The 25,010-nt window shown below is 41.0% G+C and overlaps 1 protein-coding gene across 1 annotated transcript in view; it reads right to left on the minus strand.

Moving 5' to 3' along the window:
• LOC117828050 (CUB and sushi domain-containing protein 3-like) overlaps window positions 1-25,010 on the minus strand; it is a 293,307-nt gene that overhangs the window by 201,135 nt on the left and 67,162 nt on the right. The window contains exon 4 of the mRNA XM_034705024.1: window positions 3,575-3,772. Coding sequence (XP_034560915.1) covers window positions 3,575-3,772 — 198 coding nt within the window. The remainder of the gene's footprint in view (window positions 1-3,574; window positions 3,773-25,010) is intronic.

Below are 25,010 nucleotides of genomic sequence, written 5' to 3' on the forward strand. Positions count from 1 at the left end.
TTGGAAGCCAGCATTATGAACCAATTTATACAGGCATATATCCTAGGATATGAAAGATGCAGCAGCCTCAGTTCTTTATTGGACAGCTGGATGGTGACTTAAATGTGAATGCCTTCTCCACTGGGACTTGTTTCAAATCTTACATTTTTGCAGATTGCAAAACTGGGTTTTGTGATTTGTAATACTTCCTCAATTTTAGCTCTCCATGTTGTTCAACTTGCCTTTGGCCTTGCTTTAGTCCAGTTCTCCTCTGTCTTTAAGGTTTGTGCTTTTAGGTTTGCTAGTGCCCTCAGTGGAGCATCTTCGCATCCCATCATGTTTGTTTTGAAGTACCAATCTCTTACGTGGCTCGATGTCGTTTCCCGAAGGTTGGTCTGGCAGCATAAAAAATGGCCACCCAGAGGAAAGGCAATATATTAAAGAGTGATCTCTTTTTTTTCCATGATACCTTAACATTCAGATGACGTTAATTTGAATCAGATGAATCAATATTTTAAAGCCAGCCCTTCAAGTGGATGGTATACAAACAAAGAGGTATTTTGTTTTCAATGTAGCTCTTGCTTGAAAACATTAGTTCTGCGTCTTCTTGTCAAAGACAAAGCCAGTAAACAAGAATGCATGTTGTTGTCACCATTATCTTACACATTATATTGCCATTAATGGATCCATGTGTGTCCTTGAACTTGCTCACAGAGTCAACACAAACATTGCTGCTGAGACGACATTACATTAAAGCTCAGCTTCCTGAGGTTGATGCTGAGATATTTACCTTTTGTTTCTAAGCTATTCACTGCCCTCTTTTTTGTAACAGTTGGGAGATCTCTGTTATTTATCACTTGTACTTGCATCACTAAAGAGTGCATATACCCTGAACTGATAGTCCTCCAAGTTCAATAGTGTATCCACCCCCACTTTTCTAGGAGGACGCTGATGTTTGGGTCCCCTCTGAGAAGTGTAAGAGGTTTCTCCTGTGTGTTAAAGAATGCTGTTCTTCTGGATGACTGCCTCTGTGTTGCTTATCAGATCTGCAGCAGGAATGCTGCAAGGTTCAATATATTAACTATGTTGCTTTCTATGAAGGTTCAGGCTATAATAGTAGTATCACATGCAGTGAAGAGAAAAGAGTCACTGTTTACACAAGATTTACAAAGAAACAAACATACTCAAATCCAGAAGAACGTTGTTTTCCTGCATGTTTTCTTGTATTTTGATATTTACACTGTATAGCTTGAGAAGAGCTCCTGCAGCTGCCATCTGAGGATTCACATGTTGGTATAGCCAATTTAAAATGCCCCTTTCTTTGGAGATGACTTAACTTACATCTCCTAGAAGATATCAAGAGAGCAACTCAGGGAGGATCACATCAAGATATCAGCTAACTTTTATGGTTTACAAACACAGTTAGACAGTAAGGGGGCGTACTGGTTACTTTGATTACATTCTGCCAAAGCAAGGATTTTGCAATACCATAATCACTGGTTCAGGCACGGGTTTTGATTTTTGTACACATATGCTTTGACTTAAGTGCACTCACAACAAATATGTATTTGCCTTAACACCATAGACTGTATAAAATATGGACATGGTATCCGTGACGTCACCCATCTGTTCATGAGCGCTGTTTTGAAGCCAATCGATGACGGCAGCCAAGTTGGAATTGCGGAACTCAACCAGGCATAGTGTGATGTAAAGAGGCAGAGTTTGAGCCTCCTAGCCAACAGCTATGTGTTCCTGTCTGGGAGTTAAGTCAATCATGTCCTTATTTGGACAAAAACTCGTAATCTTAATATCTTCTGAACCGTCGCATTAGAAAAAAATTCACCCCCGTACAGTGTGTGCCGATAGAGAGATTAGCTACGTGGAGCCAATCCGTTTTTTTAACCAGGCTGTAAACATGTTTAGTAATGCTGAAAAACTTGTCTTTTCCCCATTCATGTCTATGTGGTTTCCGGTGTTTCTGCAGCCAGCCTCAAACGGATTCTTGATGAATTGCAGTTTATAACAATTCCGCATGGGCTTCATCGTTTGAGACTGGAGGTTGCCGCTTGCTTAACACCCATGCAGCCACGGTGTCTTTCTCTGGTCTCAGGCACAGACATGAGTTGAGTATGGCATTGCAAACTTGTTTGGGGGGAGAGAATATCTTAGCAAGTGAACATGCATGATCCCTTTTTATTTTGTAATACACAGTAAAGTACATTTGAGGTCATATCCCCCACCCCTATTTATCCCTCATCTACATATTCATCTGGGAAAAAGTACAGACAGAGGCATATTTGGTTATCACCTGTTGTGAGTATGCATCCAGTTTCTGGTAGTTTTCTTAAACTCTTCAAAAAGCTATTTGTGTCAGTCAGGCTTGCTTGATGTGCTGCTCTCCCTAACAGCCACACATCGGCTCCTTGGGTTTAAGATAAACTATTTACTGATACACATAAGGACCAATAAGAGCTGTAGAGACACAACCATAAGGACGAGAGAGAAGAACAATGAGCAATCATCTGCTGAGAGCAGCATCTGCAGTTTGTTCTTAGTAGGGATGGTAATACATTTTTTTAAGAAATATAAAATGTAAAAAAGAGTTTTAATGAAGCAGTTATTTACAATATGTATCCAAGTAGTCCGAAATAATCTATTCAACACGATTTTAACTGTGTGCTGTAGCTTCAGGGTTACTGCAGCTGTCATTTCAATTGGTTTTAGTTTAAACTTCTTATCAAAGGAGTTGTGCAATACACACAGACAAACACACACACACTCACACACACACACACACACACACACACACACACACACAAACACACACACACACAAACACACACACACACACACACACACACACACACACACACACACACACACACACCACACACACACAAGTCCCTACATTTGCATCCACCTCCACTGTGTGTGGGTGGATGGAGGTTTGTCAGCACAAATGCACAAAGTGCAAGACAGTTCCTCCTCAACATATAGACTGTAATGCATTTCAAACAAAACCATACACACTGTCTGCATCTCACCAAGGATCCAAAAATAGCCAAAAGCATATCGTGCACTCTGCAAATTGACTTTATTCTCTCACTCTCTCTCTCTTTCACACACACACACACACACACACACGCACACGCACACACACACACGCACACACACACACACACACACACACACACACACACACACACACACACACACACACACACACACACATACATTGCATTCACAAGCATTCCTGAACAGCCTGCTTCACACACCTCCATACCTCCATACACACAAACAAATTGTAGTCTGTCTGTTGTTCTGTCTCTCTCACAATCACAAACGCACACATATTATACGAGGGGTTTCCTTCCAAGACTGTGTTTGGAATTTAAAGAGTGAGGAAATATAATTTTCCTTTTCATAAGATTCAACAGTTTGGAAAGAAGAAATAGGTATTTTGCTCTAAGTTTCCATATTGTGCCTTCATTTTCAGGTCAAATAAGCAGATGGCAAATTTAAAAGGATTGTCTCTTTGGAATATAAACCCCTCATTTTCACTCAAACACAAACGCACAGGTTTAGTCGTCCATACCTCGACAGATCGGAGCAGGGAAGTCCCAGACGGCGGTGTTCCCAGCGTTGGTGATGCAGGTGAGCGTGGCGTGGCCATCTAGGACATAACCAGGAACGCAGCTGTACCGCACGCTGTCTCCCACGGCGTAACGGGGGCCGCCACTCAGCACTGCTTTGGGTGGGACACCTGGGTTTCCACAAGACGTACTGTGGAGTTCTGCAGACACAGAGGAAGGCGAGAAAGGGAAAAAAGGATTTAGGGGTTTTTCAATTTCTTTTTCGGATTAATTGAGCTGAAATGTTTCACACTGCATTTCCCCGAACTCATCCGTCCCTGAACCAGATAATAAAGCCAGCTCTTGTTATGATGCCTGCAAGCCAGAGGCGACTCTTGAGCCCTTATAGCTCAATTTCTCTCACCGCATTTACCATTAAAACTGTTTCACAGTCAGATTAAAAAAGAATCTTGCAGTGTGGTTATGCAGTTTAAGTGGAGTCACAATGTTTCATCTTCTGCTAAGATCTTACCCTGATCACACATATAGCTGGCTCATAAAGCCTTTGGTTCTTTACAGTGCATATTGACCATCATGGCAGCTGTAAAAGGACTTCTTGACTACACTCCAAGTCAAAGCTGACAAAACTCAGCCCCAGAGAAAGAGAGAGACAATACCAGTGTGTTTTATTGTTAATCACATTATTCCCTCTAGATGCAGCTCTGTGCCGAAGACATATGCACAAGTGTGGACATAAACATCCACACACGCAAACACACTGTGGGGAGAGAGGGAGAGAGACAGAGAGAGTGAGGGAAGGGGGTATTACAAGCCATAAAGCAGGAAGTAGATGGGAGAACAGGGACCAACTCTAGTCTTATTGTTTGAACTTGATTGATACAACTATGAAACTGTTCAGACAGATAGGGGGTTAGGGAGGGAGGGAGACAGACAGATTGTGTGAGGGGGAGGCAAGAGCATGGAGAGACAGAAAGAGAGGGAGGTGGGAAAAAATGAGAGACTTACGATGCTCAACGTGATAAATAGAAGTATGAAACTACTCAGACAGAGGGGGGGGGGAAGAAGGGTTAAAAAAGGGGAGAAAGATGAGAGAGAGGGGGAAATCTGCAGTTGTAGAAGGAAAGATTACACTCGGAAAATGGAGCTGCGATTCTTCTTAAAAATTTACATGAAACTATGAAAACCTTACAGCCCCATTTCTCAAACTTGGGTAATAATTTTTGAATGAAAAGTGAGGGAACAGCTGGAGGTGGATCTTTTCTGAGTAAAAATGTGAAATTATCTTTCAAAAGGCAGACAGCGGGTAGATAAGATTGGTTGTCAGGGGATGAATGGATTGAGTGATTCTCAGCTTTTTGTGCTGATTAGTTTATACAATGACATTATTGTCGTACCTTTTGAATTGCACCTTTTTTTTAATCTAATTTCTGTTCCTCTAGTGTTGCCATAGTGCAGGTGATTACTCTGAGGAATATGTGGATATTTTGTATTCCTCGCTGGTCACATATAAAAAGCAGCCCTCTGGATTCCTTTATATGAAACTTACTTCTTTTTATTCTCAGCACTCACGTTGATTGTGACGGGGGTTCAGGCGTCCAAAGCTTGGATCATTTAAAAATAGAGAGAACAAAAATAACAGAAAAACACAATCACGCCTTCATGGGCTGTTATTAGACAGTAAAATTATAAAGTTTCAGTTCATCATCTGACTCAGAGCGCACAGATGGCAAAAGGGAGAGGAAAATCGTTCTGCTAAAGACCCTGATAGACCCCCCCTCCTCCTACTTCCATCATCCTTATCTTCACACACACACACACACACACACACACACACACAGTTACAGAGAAATGCACAGTGACGAGACACACTTGCACTCCAGCATAAAGCCACACACCCAGGGTCATCCATCACCGCAGCGACCCCCTGTGCGGCATTGTGATTGGGTGTCAGCTTGGCCTGGTGTTGCGACCTGTTGGCCTATCGATTTTGCCAATCAGCGCGGTCCCACTCAGTGTCAGAATGTTTGTTGTTCGGGGGTCCTATCAGGCACACCCGGACACACATACACAGACATACAGGGGCAGGTGTGTTGGCGGTCTAGGTGTGCTATTGCAAAACACATGACACAGCTTTGCCTTCTTAACCACCTTTTTTTTTATTTGGTGCCTCTTCTCCTTTTTTTCTTTTTGTTTCATTTTTCCTCCTTGTCTCCATCTCTGCCACTGCACCCCTCTCCTCATTCATTCCCAAATCCCCCTCTTTTTCAATTTCTTGTCCTTCATCAATGTCTCTTCCCACCACTCCCCTCCCCTCCCTCCACTCATGCTTCCTCCTCACCTAAAATCTTTGTTCACGTGCCAGCAGCTCTGCGCCTCCTCCTTTCCTCCTCCAACTACACCACTACATCACCCGTCTGTCCATCCCTCCATCCCTCCTTCCGTTCTCCCCCCTATTTATGGTGAACATCACATAGTTTCATTACACTAGTTTATTCAGTAGCCGGTGGCTAGACCGCACTCCTCTTCATGGTTTATTGCTGCCTGCCCTCTTTCATTTATTCTCTCTTACTCTTACTCCTTCTCCCTCTCTATTCTCTCTATCTCTATCTGTCTTTGTATGCCTCTCTTTCGTCGTCTTTGTCTCTCCCCGGTTTACCATAACCATGATTCCAGTCTCAGTTGCTTCATTACAAGCTGCTGCTTTTATGGGCCATCTGTAGATCTAGCTGCATTTGTCACACACACATACACACACACGTCCACACACAGGCCTGCATGTAGAGCAAACACCAGCGTGCAGCTTCTCTTCCTGCCACAGACACACACACACACACACACACACAACCATTTACCTTGCTTTTATTTCTCCCTAGATAAGCAATTACAGCAGAGGCCAGGTACAGGGAGCATGAGACAGAACAACTGAGGTGGGAGAAAAGAGCTGATTGGTGGATAAAAGCAGAGAGAGAAGTGTTAAAAAACAGAAAGACATGCTGCCATGCTTTTATAGTTTTTAGTGAGACGGATGACACTGCAGGCTGAAGAATTGGAGGAAGACAGGGTGAGACAGAGAGGGGGACAGGATGAGGTAAGAGTCAGAGAGGATGATTCAACGTCTCTGAGGTTTTACCCCTCCGTCAGCAATAACTCTGATAAACGATGAACCCGGTTTTATACATTTGAACATAACAGATGCTGAAACGCGAGAAAACATGTATATGGATTTCTATTAGCAGTATCAGAAAAATGTTTTCTAGAAACTCTTTTTAAGACATTTCCAGTAAAAGCTGTAATGTTTATAGGTCTGTGGTAGAACAGAAAAATGAGTCCTGAGCTCTGTCACACACAGATATGTGTTCTGGGGCACTTAGATCTATAAAGGGTTTCACTCGCTAACAACTTCCGAACAAGTAGCCTGTCAGTTTGATTCATTCAACACTTAGATCAACTCTTTTTATAGACTTGTAGGGAACTTGTGTCATAAAACATCCTTGGTTTTGTAAGTGAATCAGCTTTTACATCAGGAGTTGTTCATCATTTTTTGGTCAGGCAGACTCCATCAGACAATGACGGAGGCAAAACACATAAAGCTGACAATAACTTTGGTTTGTTTACGCGCTGTTACTAATTATTCATTCTTATAATACTTCATATTGTTATGACTCTACCTTGCCTGTGAGTTGAATCAGATTTGTCTGCTTAAACCATAGACTGTATAAAATATGGAAGTAGTATCCGTGACGTCACCCATCTGTTCCTAAATGCTGTTTAGAAGCCAATCAACGGTGGTAGCCATATTGGAAATGCGGAACTCAACCAGGCAGTGCGTGACGTAAAGGGGAGGAGTTTGAGCCTCCGAGCCAACAGCTATGCGTTCGTGACTGGGAGTCACGTCAGTCATGTCCTTATTTGGGCAAAAACTCGTAATCTTAATATCTTCTTAACCGTCACGTTAGAGAAAAATTCACCCCTGTACAGTGTGTGCCGATAGAGGAATTAGCTACGTAGGGCCAAGCCGTTTTTTAAACCAGGCTATAAACATGTTTATTAATGCTGCAAATATCGTCTTTTTCCCATTCATGTCTATGTGGTTTCAGGTGTTTCTGCAGCCAGCCTCAAGCGGATTCTCGATGAATTGCAGTTTATAACACTTCCGCATGGGCTTCATAGTTTGAGATCGGAGGTTGCTGCTTGGCTTAAACAGACACTTTGTGTTTCTGTTCTTCAGTTCAGCTCCACATTACCGTTACAAGCCTCTTGTTTTCAAATTTTAACGTTAGCATCACCTGCTCCTCGTGCAAAACCACACCGCCAATATTTTTTTGAGGTTTCTAGACACATCAATGTCATTCTATAGTTTCAGTATTTTTACACAAATAATAATTTCAGTCATTAGAGTTCTGAAACACATCTTATATGAGAAATAAGGATGTTAACGATTAATCAAGTATCAATTAATTGATTGTTAAGAAGGTACTCGAACACGTTTTTGGTTCGACTTTTTATCACGTAGAACAAACATCATGTACTCTCATATTTCATTAAGCTATCAGGGAGGGGATCGATTCATTGATTGTTAAGAATGTACTCAAGGGGCACTGGTGGCCTAGTGGTCTAAGCGCCCCACATACAGAGGCTACAGTCCTCGTCGCAGGGGTCGCCGGTTCGATTCCCGGCCGGTTGACCATTTCCTGCATGTCTTCCCCTGCTCTCTACTCCCCACATTTCCTATCTCTTCAGCTGTGGTATCTAATAAAGGCAAAAAGGCCAAAAATGTAACTTTAAAAGAAAAAAAGAATATACTCGAACACATTTTTTGTTACGATTTTCTATCATGTGGAACAAGCATCATGTGGTCTCATATTTCGTTAAGCTATCAGGGAGGCGTTTTACTTTTAAATCATGTTACGAAGTGAATCAGCTGACTAAAGGTGTTGCACACAGCGGTGACACTCAGCTGGGTGATGCATCTGTGCGCCGGGTCTTCATGAGCGCTTTTTTCTCTGCCGCTGGACTGATGATGACCCGGGTGCGCTCCTGAACACCTTCACATGCTTATTTTTCTCAATAAGAACTAGTAAACAGAAAACTGGACACTGTTTCTGTTCAGTTCTCTTGTTGCAGTAAGTCCACATGTTGTAGCCTGAGCTTCCACATTATGACTATGCGTCAACTGAGATTAAAAGCCTGCTCCACACGTTGATATTCAGCAGGTTTAACATTTTGTATGCTTCAATATGATTCGAAGCTATTCAATACTGTCAGATATACATTGTGTTGCTAAGGAAAATTTGATTTAGGGAAAAAACGCATTTAGCATCGTTTTAGACATTGAAAACGTTTAATATATTTAAATTATTAATCGATTATTGATCGTTAACATTTCCTAAGATCAATCATGGAGAAGACTTGAAATTAACATCCCTAGTGAGAAACAAGCTGAGCTGAAAGTGAACTTCAGGTCCATTTTCATGGCGAGGAGTGGCACTGGGGCACTGTTTTTTTGTTTTAATTAAACTACTTTATTCAGTGTTTTCTTTATCCAGTGCATTTATTTTTGAGAGGAGATCACTGTGCAAAACATTGTGCAACAATAAAGGATTCCTCAACAAGACTGCAGCCATCAAAGCCCCACCAGAGTGCACCCAGCCTCTGGTAAAAAATATTTTTTAACTGTAAGCACTGACGGTCATTTTGAGACTGCGTTTATTTTGACAGAAGGTCTAAGAAAAGTCAGACAAGCAAAGATGAGAAGTCTGATAAATCTTCATCTCTCACAGTGTCTCAGAGTGTGTAAAGTGAACAAAATGACGCATGGCATGTACAGTATTTTGTTCTCACTGATTGATTACCATGACAAACTGTATTAGTAGCATCAGAAGTTTCTGTAATCAAAAGTCTTTCAGAATTGAATGTGACCTTGCATGCCAAAAAACGATTAAAGCTGTCTTTTCTTTGGAGCCATCACTGTTCATTTTAACGAAGGACAAATACAATACAGGCAGCAAAAACTCCCCTTTTGAATTTTGAAAAATGAAATGTCAGTGAGAGGGAATTTGAATAGATCACTACACTGAAAGCTGCTTGTTAAATCTCTTTATTCTGAAAACTGTGATACAGCTTAGTTGGAAAGTTAGCCATTAACCAGTAAATACAAAAAAATAAATAACCTCCCTTTCAATAACTACGCAATAAATAAAAAAAATACCAATAAATATGTGATTTTCATGAAGAACCTTTTTGACAGATTAACTAAACATAGGTCTGAGACACTTCTGACAGTCTGGTTGAGGTTTAATGTACATGTTTTGGCCTCAGTGTGACCATTCTGCTCTACTATGATACAGTATCTCACAAAAGTGAGTATACCCCTCACATTTCTTCTGAAGATAATGCACAAGAAAGCCTGCAAACTTTTTGCTAAAGACAGCAGACTAAGGACATGGATTACCGGAACCATGTCTTGTGGTCTGATGAGACCAAGATAAACTTATTTGGTTCAGAAGATGTTAAGCGTGTTTGGCGGCAACCAGGTGAGGAGTACAAAGACAAGTGTGTCTTGCCTACAGTCAAGCATGCTGGGGGGAGTGTCATGGTCTGGGGCTGCATGGGTCCTGCCAGCACTGGGGAGCTACAGTTAACTGAGGGAACAATGAATGCCAACATGTACTGTGACATACTGAAGCAGAGCATGACCCCCCCCCCCCCCCCCCCCCCCCCTCGTCGGGAACTGGGCCACAGGGCAGTATTCCAACATGATAACGACCCAAACACACCTCCAAGACGGCCACTGACTAGCTAAAGAAGCTGAGGGTGAAGGTGATGGAGTGGCCAAGCATGTCTCCAGACCCAATGGAGCATCTGTGGGGCATCCTCAAACGGAAGGTGGAGGAGCGCAAGGTCTCTAACATCCACCACCTCCTTTATGTCGTCACAGAGGAGTGGAGGAGGACTCCAGTGGTAACCTGTAAAGCTCTGGGGAACTCCATGCCCAAGAGGGTTAAGGCAGTGCTGGAAAATAATGGTGGCCACACAAAATATTGACACTTTGGGCCAATTTGGACATTTTCACTAAGGGGTGTACTCACTTTTTTTGCCGGTGGTTTAGACATTAATGGCTGTGTGTTGAGTTATTTTGAGGGGACAGTAAATTTACACTGTTATACAAGCTGTACACTGACTACTTAACATTGTATCAAAGTGTCATTTCTTCAGAGTTGTCCCATGAAAAGATATAATTAAATATGTGCAGAAATGTGAGGGGTGTACTCACTTTTGTGAGACACTGTACATCCACACATCTATAAAACTAGCAGTGATTATTCTTCTCTATAATAATTCCCTAAATTGTTAGAAAAGTTGTTGCAGAGCTATCAGGCAACTGCCAGTCATCCTGGATTCAGACGATTTCCTCAAATTCTAACTATGACAGCTCAGCAATCACTGATAAGATAATATGGAATTAATCTACACGGCAGTGTACCTTTTAACACCAAGAAGATTAATGCCAAGATGAGATACCCACCGTTTGAAAAATGTGGCACCTCTCTTCCGTAAAAGGATTAAAAGCATAAAAATGTAACTGGCACTGAAAACCTGTTATTGAGGATCATGCAAATGAAAGTTACATGCAAGAACTCAGGAAGATAAAACAGTGTTCCTTTCTAACATTAACCAAAAATAAATAGGTGTGTTCATGACTGCAGGTTTCTTACAAATAAAGCTTGAGGAGTGTAAATAATGAAACCAGGGGACAATTAAAGGGGAGTTTATGAGTCTTCATTGCCTCGTTAGAGTGGATATGGCAGAGGGCACCTATCTGTTCGGTGATTACCAAAACATTGACTCTTCTCAGAGACCACAGAAACAGATCAGTACCCAACAAAACAGCATGCCAGATGAGCAATAGAGAAAGTGGTAGAAGAAAAACCCAGTCCTCAATAAGGCAACATACTAAGTCCAATGAGAGAAACAGCAGGGATTAGAGTGCAGACTCAACTCCAGACAATTTCCCTCTGAGTCTCAAGTCAGCACCCTGTGGTGAAGCACAGCAGACACACCAGAAACACATGTTCTCATTTAAGACTGTTTTATTTTTATCTATGTGCTGGTCCAAAAAGTAAGTGTTTATTAATAATACATAGACTATTAAATTAGTGATGATAAGCATAAAGAGATGGTAACTGGAGGATGGAATCAGCAAAAGAGATTGGACGATCTGTATTTTACTTATCGTATACAATGTTAAAGTGCTGTTACAGGTAAATGTGGAGTTAGTAATGTTCTAAGCTTTACAATAATGGACATGTCTGGTTTGAAACACAAGTAGCTAAAAACAGAACGCCTCTGCAGTATTTGTGTGAAGATAATGGTCGTATCCCACCTCTGCAGATTACAGCAGGCAAAGCTTTTCCGGATAGCTTATACTGAGTTTTATCTCTGCACCAATCATCCACTTGATTTGTGATTACATGACCACTTCACACTGCGAGTTCCCAAAATGCACCGCTACAACTTTGCATTTTGGTTAAACTGACAGCTTGATGATGCGAGCACAATTAGTCGGTTTTAATCTTGTTGCCAAATAACATTAGTTGCCTAATTGGCCCCTGAGGGTCTGAGCCAGAGCTATGCTTGGTTGTAAATTTAGACAAAAAAGAGACAATTCAAAATATTGTTGTGAAAGTTATGGGATATCTCTCTCTCTCTCTGTCTCTGTCTCTGTCTCTGTCTCTCTCTCTCTCTCTCTCTCTCTCTCTCTCTCTCTCTCTCTCTCTCTCTCTCTCTCCCTCTCTCTCTCTCTCTCTCTCCTCTCTCTCTCTCTCTCTATTTGCTGTACTTTGAAAATTTTACAGAGTCAGGGACAAAATGTCTTACAATCAACAAGCTTCCTGCTCTAATCTTGTTGATGCACGAGGTTGTGCATCCTGGGCGACAGCAATATAAAGGATGCAGCAGTCGGGGTTCTGCATATGTGAGTGGTCCATGAGGCTTTTGTGAATAAAACAAAAATAAAAAGAATTATTCAGATGGCTACTAAAGCAAGTCATTTAGAGATATCTCATGTTTATCTGGCAATTTCAGAGAAAATCATTCACACTGACATGCAGAGATGTTGGCCATGTAAGCACTCTATCTCTGTGCAAAGTCAAGGACAAACAAATGTCACAAATGAACCACACACGGAGACACACAGAGACACACATGCTTGTTGATGGTATAATCAAAAGTAATTATGACTAATTATGAAAACAGTAATGGAGGGAGGAAGAACTAAGTGGCAGCAGAAGGTGGTGTATGTGTGTGTGCGTGTGTGCGTGTGTGTGCGTGCGTGTGTGCGTGTGTGTGTGTGTGTGTGTTCAGTGAGGGAGAGGCTGTGAGATTCTCAGGGAGAGTTAAAGTGGGAAGAAGAGAGAGCTCACAGACAGAGTCGGTGTTAGATCATGTGGCAGTTGAGAGGATCAGTTAATACACACACAACCCGTGCTGCTAATGATCGCGGCTTCTAGCGAAGATCAAACGTTATGGACTCAGAGCAGCAGACCACTAATGTCTCTGCGGGTTTATTACACGCCATGCCACAGACAATCAAACACACACACACACACTTACACACTGCACTCTCCCTAAAGGTAGGGGAAGGCTTCAGGATTGCTTTAGTGATGCACGGCATGATGTTCTGTGAGTACAATAATTATCTTTATTCAATATGGTCATGAAGCAGCTTCATTCATCTGCCAACTGTCTACTTTTTTTTCTTCTTTTTTTCCATATTGGTAATTTTGATGTCAAATATACATCACTTCGCTCGGCATTATGCATGAAAAGTTATCACATCTATAGATGTCCTCATAAACATAGAGATACTATCGTGGTGCAGCTAAGTATAAACCTTAAATACAAAATAAAAGTCATTCAACTGAGGGTGTAATTTAACGAGACTGAGAGAAACCAGTCAGCTATTTTGAAGGATGAATACTCTAACCTATTATTTCCATGAATACAATATATATCAGATAATATTAGTAGTACAGATATGCTTCTTTTTGTTCAGCCCTGCATCTCTGAATGTTAATAAAGGAGCAGACAGAGGATGTCAATTATCAGCCCTTCACTTCACTGCTATATGTATGCACGATGTAGTCCTGCGAGTGTGTGACGTTCAGTTTATACGAGACAAGTGTGTGTTTTGTGCATTTGTTTGTGCCTGTGTGGGTGTACTTGATGTAGTGATCAATGTTACTCTGAGCCCTGGTTCAATAAACCATTAGATTTCCCCCGAAAGACATCCTGCCATCAGAGCTTCATTAGACGCACACACACATGTAGACAGAAAAACAAAAACACCACTATGTGTTGTCGTTTGATCCGACCTGAAAGGCTACCTCCGTCTATCTAGAGAGCATAACAAATCAACTCCATCAGACTTGATCAAACAAAGTGCTGCAAAGGTTCAGCGCTTACAAGAAGAGCAAACACAGATGACTTGGTACTCCACTGACTTAGTGTGTGATGGTTACTTCTGAGGACTGAATAGGATTTTTTGGGAGTAAAATGAAGAGCTGCTTTTATTTTCCTTGTGTTCAATTCAGCTCTGCTTGTATTTACTTCCCAACAAAGTGTTCATGTTTCACAAACTGGTTTTCATCTTGTCATCAGAATGTTTCCAAAGGTTAGGACTGTGGAAGTAAAGCTGAGCACTTTCTTAAAAGTACAAAGGTAAGCGTGTTTAATTCTCAAAAGTCATTATCCACTTGAGTTCTGGGATACCATTAGTCTTTATATCAAAGAGCTGCACCGACTTCAGTCAGGGTCCTGATTTGCTTTCCTCCCTCACTAACTGACCCTTCTCTTCGCCGTCTCGCACATCCATATCTCTCTCCCGCCTCCCTCCCTCTCCTCTTCTCTTATCTCCTCTCACAGCCACCCCTCTCTTCATTATTAATTAAAACTATGTGTGTGTGAGTGTGTCTTTGAGTGTGTGTGTGTGTTTGTGTGTGTGTGTGTGTGTGCGCGCACATGAGGCTTCAGTATTAATTAAAGGTGTGAATGCTAATTGGTCGGATCAATAACGGGTCGTTAGGCCTCAGGGGCCAACAGCCAATAGGAAATCGTTAGGTGTCTGACATCACTGTCACTCTTCTAAAGCTGCACTGCTCTGTGACACATGCGCACACACACAAACACAAACACACACACACTCTCACACTTACACAGATTTGTACACCCACACTGCTGTCATTTAGAGAGACCTCTAAGGTTGCCAGAGAGCAGAAGAGGTTAGCAAGACGAAGCTGGAGAAATAGATAGAAACTTGCTGTATGATCCTTAAACTAAATCAATATCCAGCAAGGATGGGGAGACGGAGAGAGGGACAGAAGGGGTTACAGAAAAGATTCAGATGCCATAGTTGTCACTGTAGAGGGCTGAGTAAACGAGTATCCTCTCAGAAGGCCTTTTTGTGCTGATCGATATCAGAGCACTCTTTCTCCCTCCAACCACATACACACACTTTCTGTTCAAATCTCTCGCTCTCCTTTGTCTTCCAACTCATCCCTTCTCTTGCCTGAGGCTTGTGGTTATCAGCCATTGTCTGTATAATAGTCAGTCAGTTTTATAACGCTGAAAAAAAGTGTCATCTTAACCTCAGATTAAGTACTGTTCAGAAGAGCAGATTGAAGAAAGAAATGGAGGATGGGAGAAATTGTGTTTTACTGCCTGGTATAGAGAAAGGTATTCCAAATATCTACCATCAAGACTAAACTTAAGTCATATTACAATTTAAAATGCATATTTAAAGAAAATGTGTGCAAGAAAGAACACAATCTAACAAACTTCTTTAAATCAACTTGGGATTCTCTCTTTGATGTTATATCTTGGGAAATGAGCAGTGGAGACAATGCTAAAAAAAGAGCTAAATACTTTCCATATTGCTGCAAAATTGGATGTGGATACATAATCTCAATAACTCAATAAATCTAAATGCAATCAAAAACACAAAATTGTACTCTAACCCTTTAGTAAAACAGGACCCTCACAGCTAGCCACGGGCGATGCATGTTTGTATAATCCTGTTTGAACTGATCTAGAATAAAAACTTAGTTTAATCTTATATAAGCTTTTTTCAAACTTAAGGGAGATACTACCAGTGAGAGGCGTGTTAAAGCTCCTTTGAGGAGTTTCATATATGTATTTCGTAATAAATAAAGCCTGAAACACATGCCATGGTGGTGTTGGACCATGTACAGAGGATATTGTCTTCGTCACAGCGGCCACTGGTTGGACTCCCGGCCTCAACCATTTACAGTGTGTCTTCTAGCACTCTCTACTCCCCACATGTACTGTCTCTCTTCAGCTGTGCTGTCTAATAAAAGGTTAAAATGCCCCAACAAATAACTTTGAAAATATAAACAGCCATAGCTTACAAGTGATTCATTTTGTTGATCAAATAAAGTGGGATTCAATGTTTTTCTTCGAGTAAAGCAGCTGAAGCATGGGCTAAAAATAAAAATGAAGAGAGATTTGCCAACAGGTGGCGCCACAATCTACCAAAATGGAGAGTTTCTAAGTTCTCTCACAAAAGAGCTTTACGATACTCCAAGAATGTACCTCCCCACAGGTAAAACTACCAATGTAGACACAGATGATTTTATTTATTTATTTATTTATTTAGTTAGTTTAAATTGATCATGTGCAGATTTTCACTTTTCTGAAAAAAAATCCTCTGTTTTTGTTTTGTTTGTTTTAATAACACAACCTTCCCTATAACTCTGCACACAGTATATTTCCCCAATAGGCGCATTCACCTTCTATTTTTTTTAATCTTTACGACCCCAAAGCCTCCCCAGCAGCTCCTTTCTGAGACACACTTGACAGGCTGCTACTGTTAATGCTGCTGATCGTCCCATCTGACAGCTAGTATTATGAGTATAATGAACAGTACTGTCTCCTGAGTTTACTAGCAGTGCTCCCAATGTTGTCACTTTTCTATATCTCAAACACCTTCACACAGACCTTTTGCTTGTCTTCAAACAAACTGACACCAAGTGAGCACACACAGCAACAGAGAGCTACACAAGGTTAATGCTGTGAAGTGGTGTATGAAACATTAGCCAGTAACCCATGTACAGATTATTGCCTTAGAGACAGTCTTTGTCAATGCCTGTGTGTCTCCAGTGACAGACAATATCAGCTTTACTTTGTTGTGCACTGTGAATATTTAATAAAAAGAGCATCAGCTTGCCTTGCCTTCGGAGTGTGTGTATGTGTGTGAGAGAGAGTCATAACTCTGGGCAGATAACATCTGTGTGTGTGTTGCTTGGTTGCACAGTTGAGGTGAGCTAGCTTGCTAGCTGTGTGGGTGTGTGTTTATGTGTGTTTGATATCTAATAGCTGTGCTTACTGTAGCGTGACTTATTAAATTTAACATCAAGAGACCCCCTGGAAGGCTGAGTGACAGATACACACACGAATAGACACGCTCACACTCACACTCACACTCACACACACACACACACACACACACACACACACACACACACACACACACACACACACACACACACACACACACACACACGCACACTTACACTTAAATGTTATGCTGCCAAGCTCATATTACCTGTGAAACTAACCAACCAAAAAATACCTAACCGTATAATCATCTGACACATAAAGGCTGTGATTATATAGTGCCTGAAAATCAAACAAATTAAGGTGTAGAGATCTTGCACCTCAGCTTCCTTCAGTAGAAAAATTAAAGACCAAACTAAAACAAACATGCCAATTCAACATAAACTCCAAAACTGATCATTTTCACATCAATGACACTCTTAATTACAAATGCCAAGGAAAATCAACACTAAGGTTCAACCAAGGCAGGAATTCCTCTATGACTTAATCTGAAAAGCTGCTTTAGTTATTTTAGCTGATCTGGTTAAATCTCCAACAAGGGCTATGATCCAAATGCTCATCGTTGAAAGATTCAGAATTGGCTTTGAAAATCATTCTTATTGAAGTAATATCAAAATGTACAGTACGGTGGCAGCAGCCTTAAAGCTGAAATCTACTACAAGATATAAGCAGCTGGCCTCTGTCCTGTTTCAGTTCTTTCAACTCATCTCAATCCTGTACCTGTCCCTTTAAATCATTTCTTCTGCTCTTGTCCCTCTCATCTTGTCCTCTGTCACCAGTGTTTGTAGTGCTAGTGTTGTAAAATTTCACATCAACTAAAACCTAACAAGTGTTTATTTAGTGTGTGTTTTTTTATGTGTGTGTTAAGTCACTGGGGAATATGTCTTTACAGATTATGTTCTTTTTATCCCAGGACAAACCTTCTTGAAGCTTTGCTTTATGGCAAAGACAGACATCACAAGACGGGGCTCTGTCTGCAAAGTTGAATGAGTTATTTTAATGAGATTTATTTTTGTTCCACAGTTGACTGAATATGATCCAAACTGGTGTTGAGTTAAAAAAAAAATGCCCTTAAGGTCCTCAATTAATTATGGGAAATGCTGTTATTTTTTACTTATTCTAACATTACCATCTAGACCAAAGTTTTAAGCACAAAATTACGCTAACAGATGTGAAACTCAAGATGAACATGGGAATATTTTTTAACATAGACTGTACAAATAATGGACATAGTATCTTTGATGTCGGGCATCTGTTTCTGAAGTGCTGTTTTGAGGCAAATCGTCGGTAGGAGCCATGTTGGAAATACTGAACTCAACCTAACTTCTGTTGAGCTAGTGTGAGGTATAGAGGCGGGCTTTGAGCCTCCACGCCAACAGCTACAGTGTTCCCACCTGTCAATCAAGTCATCTGTGCCTCTCATAATGGAAAAATCGTAACCATAATATCATTGAAACTGCTGGGTTATGAAAAATATTTTGAATTTGTGTTGGGTTGGCAACCTGTCAAGGGGTGTACCCTGCCTTCCACCCAAAGTCAGCTGGGATTTGCTCCAGCCCCCAATGACCCCGTACGGGATAAGTGGTCAAGATAATGGATGGATGGATGGATGGATGGATGGATGTGGTTTCCGGTACTTCAGGAGCCAGCCTCAAGCAGACGCTCAAGTAACTGCAGTTTTTAACACTTTCGCATCGGCTTCAATTCTTGGGGCCTGAGGTTGCCGCTTGGTTGGAAAATGTAGTTAGAAATAGTTTATAGGTTGTAACACATTAAGAGGTCATTAAAATTCAGCGGCACACTAAACTTCAAATGGAAATGATAAAATTAGAAGAAGTGGTGCGATGTTGAAGTTAAGCCTTCATGTTATGGTGTTATCTGCGTAAAGAAGTTGTCTATACAAAAGCTGGCAAAGCACTCAAGCAGGAACTTTTCATTAAGATGAAGAGGTCTGTTAACAACACATCCAAACCATTATTTAGGATCAGGTTTGTGATTTGGTAATTACACCTTGTGTTGAAACTTCTCTAAGCCCCCTGACTCTCTGCTTTCCACTCTCGTACCTCAGTTCTCCTTTTCACAGACCTTAGTGAAGAGAGTAAAAGTAGTGTAAGCGCAGAAAAAGACCAGATCTGCTGATAGAAAGCTCAGCACAAGGTCTGGAGAATACAGCGCTGACAGTCATTTTAACAATTAATTAGATGATTAAATATTGAGAGAGGAACCCCATGGAACACCCTTAAATAATGAAATCTGCTGATGAGAGGCAGCTCAAGGAGGTTAGAGATCATTCTGTTGACGTCTCTTATCACATTAAATGGGACATTTGTTACATTCCGTGGAAAACTCTTTTTTGATTGGCTGACAGTGTTGAAAGATATGTTTTGTCTAAATGCTGCCTCTGAGTGCCGAGTGTGAATCTGGGCATCAGAAAACTGCTGAGTCAGCATGACCCTGCTCATTTTCTAGTTATGCTAATCAGGTGACATTCCTTCCTGCTTGGCAGGGGGAGCTGATTGGATGGGCCGAGGTGGTGACCCTGAAGGGAGGCCGTTTGATTGGTTGGCTGATATAAAGCTGAATAATGGACTGACATTGGCCAGGAGTCTGTATTATTACCAACACACTCACATACACACAAACACATATATGCACACACTTACACACACTGCTGCAGCATGTACACACACTGATTTTAAGTGTATACCAGAACAGCCAGTTTTTTAGCCAGGTGGTAAGTGGTAATCTGACAGACCCGAATACCAGATCAATATATCATTTGGTGTAAGTTCTATTCTGTCCTGGCACAGGCAAGTTTGGTAGCCGTTTGCTATAATTCCATCATAAAAGTATCTAACACCACCCAGGTACGAGGTCAGTAAATCATTTGTTGGACTTCTTTTAATGTAAAACTCAGACTTTGCCAATCCATGTACAGAGAGACTTCACTTGATTAGATTATCAGGGTGTGATGACTGCTTTTTGGAGAATCCTTGATGTCAGACACTGATCCCGTCTAGGTACTGAAACATTTGGCAGCTTCCTCACATCAATCCATCATCAAATTACTTCATTTTATCCCATCATCACATTAATTCGTCATATGCTGGACTTCGGTGCTGTGAGGCACCTACAATATCCTGATAGTTAGATGTTTGGCAGCCATTCACTGTAATTACATTATCTAGGTATCAAATTGATACTCTGTGTGGACAGTCACTGCAGGCCTGACACAAGGAGATTTGGAGGCTTTTTTGTACTTCTCCATTACAATATTAGATACAAGGTAAGGGGCTGATTACACTTGCTTTCAACAACATCTGTAACCCTGTAAAGTCACATGTTCAGGTCTTTTTTGATACCACAGAATTAAAAAAAAAGACAACTGTCAGAAGTGATTACTTTGTTACTCTTGTGTCAATCTATCAAATGCCAGATCTGACAGCTCATGCATTTGTACCTTAATACGTCATTGATGACACAATTTGCACTAGACCAAATACGTGAATTTCATGCTTGTTATACTTGCAACAAAATTCTGAGTGGTTTACCCCTGTGCTTTTTAGTTTCCATGAACTTGGGACTAAGCATAACAAGCTTGAAAAGAGAATGCAAAACTGTAACTTAAAATATTAAATGGATTGCCGTCACACACTGCGAAATATGGCTGTTTGAGAGTCCTGTCAACATGCCTGTGTTTTGTTACAGAATTTGAGGCTTCCTTTGGTATCTGGTGGGTGATAAAGGTTTCATGGCACTTAAGCTTTAGAAGGTAACATCATCAAAACTCCAAATTCATTAATGTATAAGTACACAAAGCACTGGGGGTATCCCGCCTTTGAATAAAACATGATTTTTTATTGTGTTTTGATGCTTTTGGGACCTGGTGGTTATCCTGCCTAATGAAGCAGACTGAACAATGGCAGGTTCATTGACAAAATCACTCATATTTCCCCCCAAAATTGTGTTTAATGCAATCTGCTGTCCACATCTGCTGTCAGTGGGTTTGTGTGGAAGAGTTGTGTGTCTGTGTCTGTGTGTGTGTGTGTGTGTGCGTGCATGCGTGCGTGCGTGCGTGCGTGCGTGTGTGTGTGTGATTGTTTTGATTGATGCCCCTGCGTTGAGCCTGACCTTGCAGCAGTTGGAACAGTGAGGAGCACTCACACTGTAGATAATAAACAGTCACCCACTCAGTCAGACACACACGCTCACACACAAACAGACACACACGCTCACACACAAACACATGCGCACACCTTTATAGCAGCATTGATTTCTGCTGTTCAACTTGAAAGCATAGAGCACATTACATTACAAGCAACTCCCCTTTTCTTCTGTCCTTTCACATTCCTTTTACTGTTCTAAGTATTCCCTTCTTTTTTTCTCTACTGTTCTTGTCCGTGCCTTAGTGTAATTTAATCTCTTTCTTTTCTCCTCCTGTTTCCAGTTACTTCTTAGATCTGTTTTGCTATTCTCCCATCTTACCCCCCTCTAATCCTACATACGTCACAATTTCCTGCTCCTCACACAGGGGAATAGGGAGGCCACATGCATCCACAAGTACCCACACACTAACGCATGTGACTCTCTAGGACTGTAAAACCATTTCCCCGGGGAAAGAATAGAAATATTCATTCTCATTTGAAATGTATGAACTGAGACCTAGTTGTACATGTTTGTAGGCACAGACGCACTCATTGTGCACTGCGTGTAAGGTGGGCACTCGCCATGTGTCTAGCTGTGTATTTCGAGTAACACTGGATGGGAATAAAAAGAAACAAGAGCTGATACAGAGAAAGTAGTTGAAAGAAAAGTAGATATTTGTGTTTTATTTTACCATGACATCAGAAGATCCATTTCTCACTATCGAACAGACAAGTCTGTAAGTCCTTCTGTAAATATGCTCATAGTCGTCTTTGCTATCAACAAATATCATATAACCCAAAAACAGTATTTAAAGTTCTCCCAAATGCCCTCCACAGAAAACTAACATAACGCTTTTGGCACAAAAGTAAATACAGACATGTCATGACACTAAAGTGTTTTATATAAACTTAAAGTCTTGTAATATTCACACAAAAAAGCAGCATTAAAATAAACGAGTGTAGAAAAAGAGGGGATTATTCTCTCTTCACAGGAAGAGACTTTCTGCTTCTCTTCCTGCTCTCTTCTTACTATTAAATCACACAAATTGTAATGGCTTAAGGCTGATTTATACTTCTGCGTTGAATCAACGGCGTAGCTCCCGTACCTACGCCGTGGCCTACGCACGTAGCTGACGTGCACCTCCTCCAAAATGTAACTCCCCGTAGAGCCGACGCGGACCGCAAGCTCTGTGATTGGTCCGCTCAGCGGCTTTGTCTTTCCCGCATTTACAACACTTCCGGGATCCCGGACATCGGCTGCACATTGGCCGTGTATTTCATCTCCTCCTCTCTATTCTTCATGTAATCATGTCTGTATGATAAACAGCAACATGTATCAGCTGTAGATTAACATAACACGCTCTGAAACTCTGTGGAAAAGTAAACAGAGATCGTAGCGGGACCGGAAGCAGGCGGCCGGCTATCAGAGAGACCGCACTGCCCTCAGGCGTTTCGGCGGAGAATTGCTGTGCGACACGGACACACTGACGCACAAGTATGTGGGGCTCATGTCCGCGTCAGCCCCTGCTGCGTAGGGAGACGCAGAAGTATAAATCAGCCTTTACTGTTCCAAATAAAAAAAAAACAAGACCATTTTACGCTTACAAGGCAACTTAAAAAATAAATTCAGTAATTTGTAAAAAATATGTTATACTTTTAAACACTATCCACTTCATTTTAATTTTCAACAAGCTTCCACTATCAGGGTCACCTTCTCTTTCCCACGATGCCTCCAACTTACCTTTTGAATTGAAGGAGGGAGACAAACCCCTACTGAGAAAGAGGACAGACAGACAGGGGGATGGAGAGGTGATAGATAGGAGTTGATATTGTCAGTCCCCTCAGGTCTTTTTGATAAAGATCAAACTTGACTTTTACACTCAGATCATGTTCAAGTCGAGGAGCCTGGAGTCAAAATCAATCAATCAAGTGCTGATAAGAGATCAGAGAGCCGGAGAAACAAATGGTGGATTGGCCCTTGAACGTCTGCCTCTAAATATGGATGCAAACACTTTATGCGGTGAGTTTTGGCCCCATGAGGTGCTGCTGTTCAGTTTTTGCTGGAACCTTGCCTATCAGCTGCACAATCATTCAAATTTCACATTTCATAAAGTGTTTCCTCCGAGGAGCCGGTTTCTGTGACCATGCATGCAGCAGTCTGATTAGACCCATTAATGTGAGGATTGAATGTTGTTGGCTAGTGTTTACTGCTGTGACTGGCAAATAGTTATTGAGTCTGGAATATAATTGATGCAGGGGATGAAATATTTATGAAAGCTTTCTTGATGAAAGATGAATCGTAATGTGGGAAAGCAATTAAACGCCACGGTCCTCAGGAAAACGTTGCACTTCCTTGATACATCTGCATCAAATTTGGTTTAATGATGTCAACAGATGACCAGGGTGGCTGTTGATCACAAGTTTTATGAAGCCAGGGGGATTGATGATGACTTTACAGGCGATTGGACAGATTTGCCAGCATTCAAATCTTGTCCACCTCCATATGGCTAAAAAACTTGCACACCTATGTGAGGCTGGTTGTAATACAAACACGTCTCCACTGTCTTATTGAATGCAGATAGGCTGTGATGCAAATGTATGTTACAAATGCTAGGATACATCTTAACAAAAGATGGGTTAACACTCTTCACACTCACACAAAGTGTTAAAGGGAGATTTTATCTTTATAAAAAAAGACCCCAGTTGAAGCGTAAAAAATACAAAATTGCCTCCTACTCCTTTTTAAGCACCTGTAAACAGTGTTAAAATCGGTCTTAGTTTATAAACACACACAAAAATACAACAACACAAAAGGTGTTTGTCTCAGTGATTACTGAGGTCTTCAGCAGACTTACCAAACACTGTTGTATTTACACTCATGTTGAAAGCCATACAGTTTCTTGTGTTTACTGTGACTTTAAAAAAAAGTTTGTCTTATATAGGTGTTGTGCCATTGAAACATTTATTTACAGAATTAACTTATTTGTCCTAAAAAAGTAGTACATGATATAAAGCCATAATATTAAGCCAAAATTATAATATTCTGCCAAACTTATTTCAATTTTGTCAAAAGGGAAATATAAGCTAGACAACCTCTATTTTTGATGTACTAATTAACCAAATATTGAACATGGTTTAGTCACTTTGATGTCACAATATTGAAAACAGTAGCTGATTATGTTACTATTTTTTTTTGTTTATTTTTATATTTTAGGCTTTTTTGCCTTTATTTATAGGACAGCTGAAGAGAGACAGGAAATGAGAGGAGCAGAGAGTGGGGAGAGGACTATAGCCTCTATATATGGGGCGCTTAGACTGCAAGGTCACCAGTGCCCCATGTTACTATTTTTATGTGTGTAACTGCACATCCCACAATTAAACCTTTAGTTGCTTTTATTTTTGTATTTTTTTCTTTTTCTTCTATAAAGTAACATCGGCTTTGAATGTGCTAAAGGAAGATAAGTAAGGGATAATGTATGTTCAGCAGGTAGATATAGGAAATAGAATCCCGACAGGGTGAGACAAGACCCTGACCCTGTAAAATTCCCAGTAGTGCTCTTTAAGGTATTTTATTAGCTGAATCTGTTGCTGGCATTAAATGATGCACACACATTGTTTATTGATATAGCGAGCCAGGACCTTTTAGTGAAGTGAAGATTCACTTGCTCCCTCCTAAAGGATCTGAATCATTTATATTAGGACTGCAGTGGAGTACATTCAAGAAAGTGCACAGCCTCAAGGTCACTGGATTGACTGTAGGCGTCTGTGAGTACACTAAGAAACATTCCTCATGATGTGTAATGGATAGATAAATGTCCTGAAGGAAATTGATCCAGCCAGCGGTCTTGCTGACAACTGGCTGCTGTTGAACTCACAAAGT

The sequence above is a fragment of the Notolabrus celidotus genome, chromosome 16 (genome assembly GCF_009762535.1).
Source record: "Notolabrus celidotus isolate fNotCel1 chromosome 16, fNotCel1.pri, whole genome shotgun sequence".
NCBI classification, from domain to species: Eukaryota; Metazoa; Chordata; class Actinopteri; order Labriformes; family Labridae; genus Notolabrus; species Notolabrus celidotus.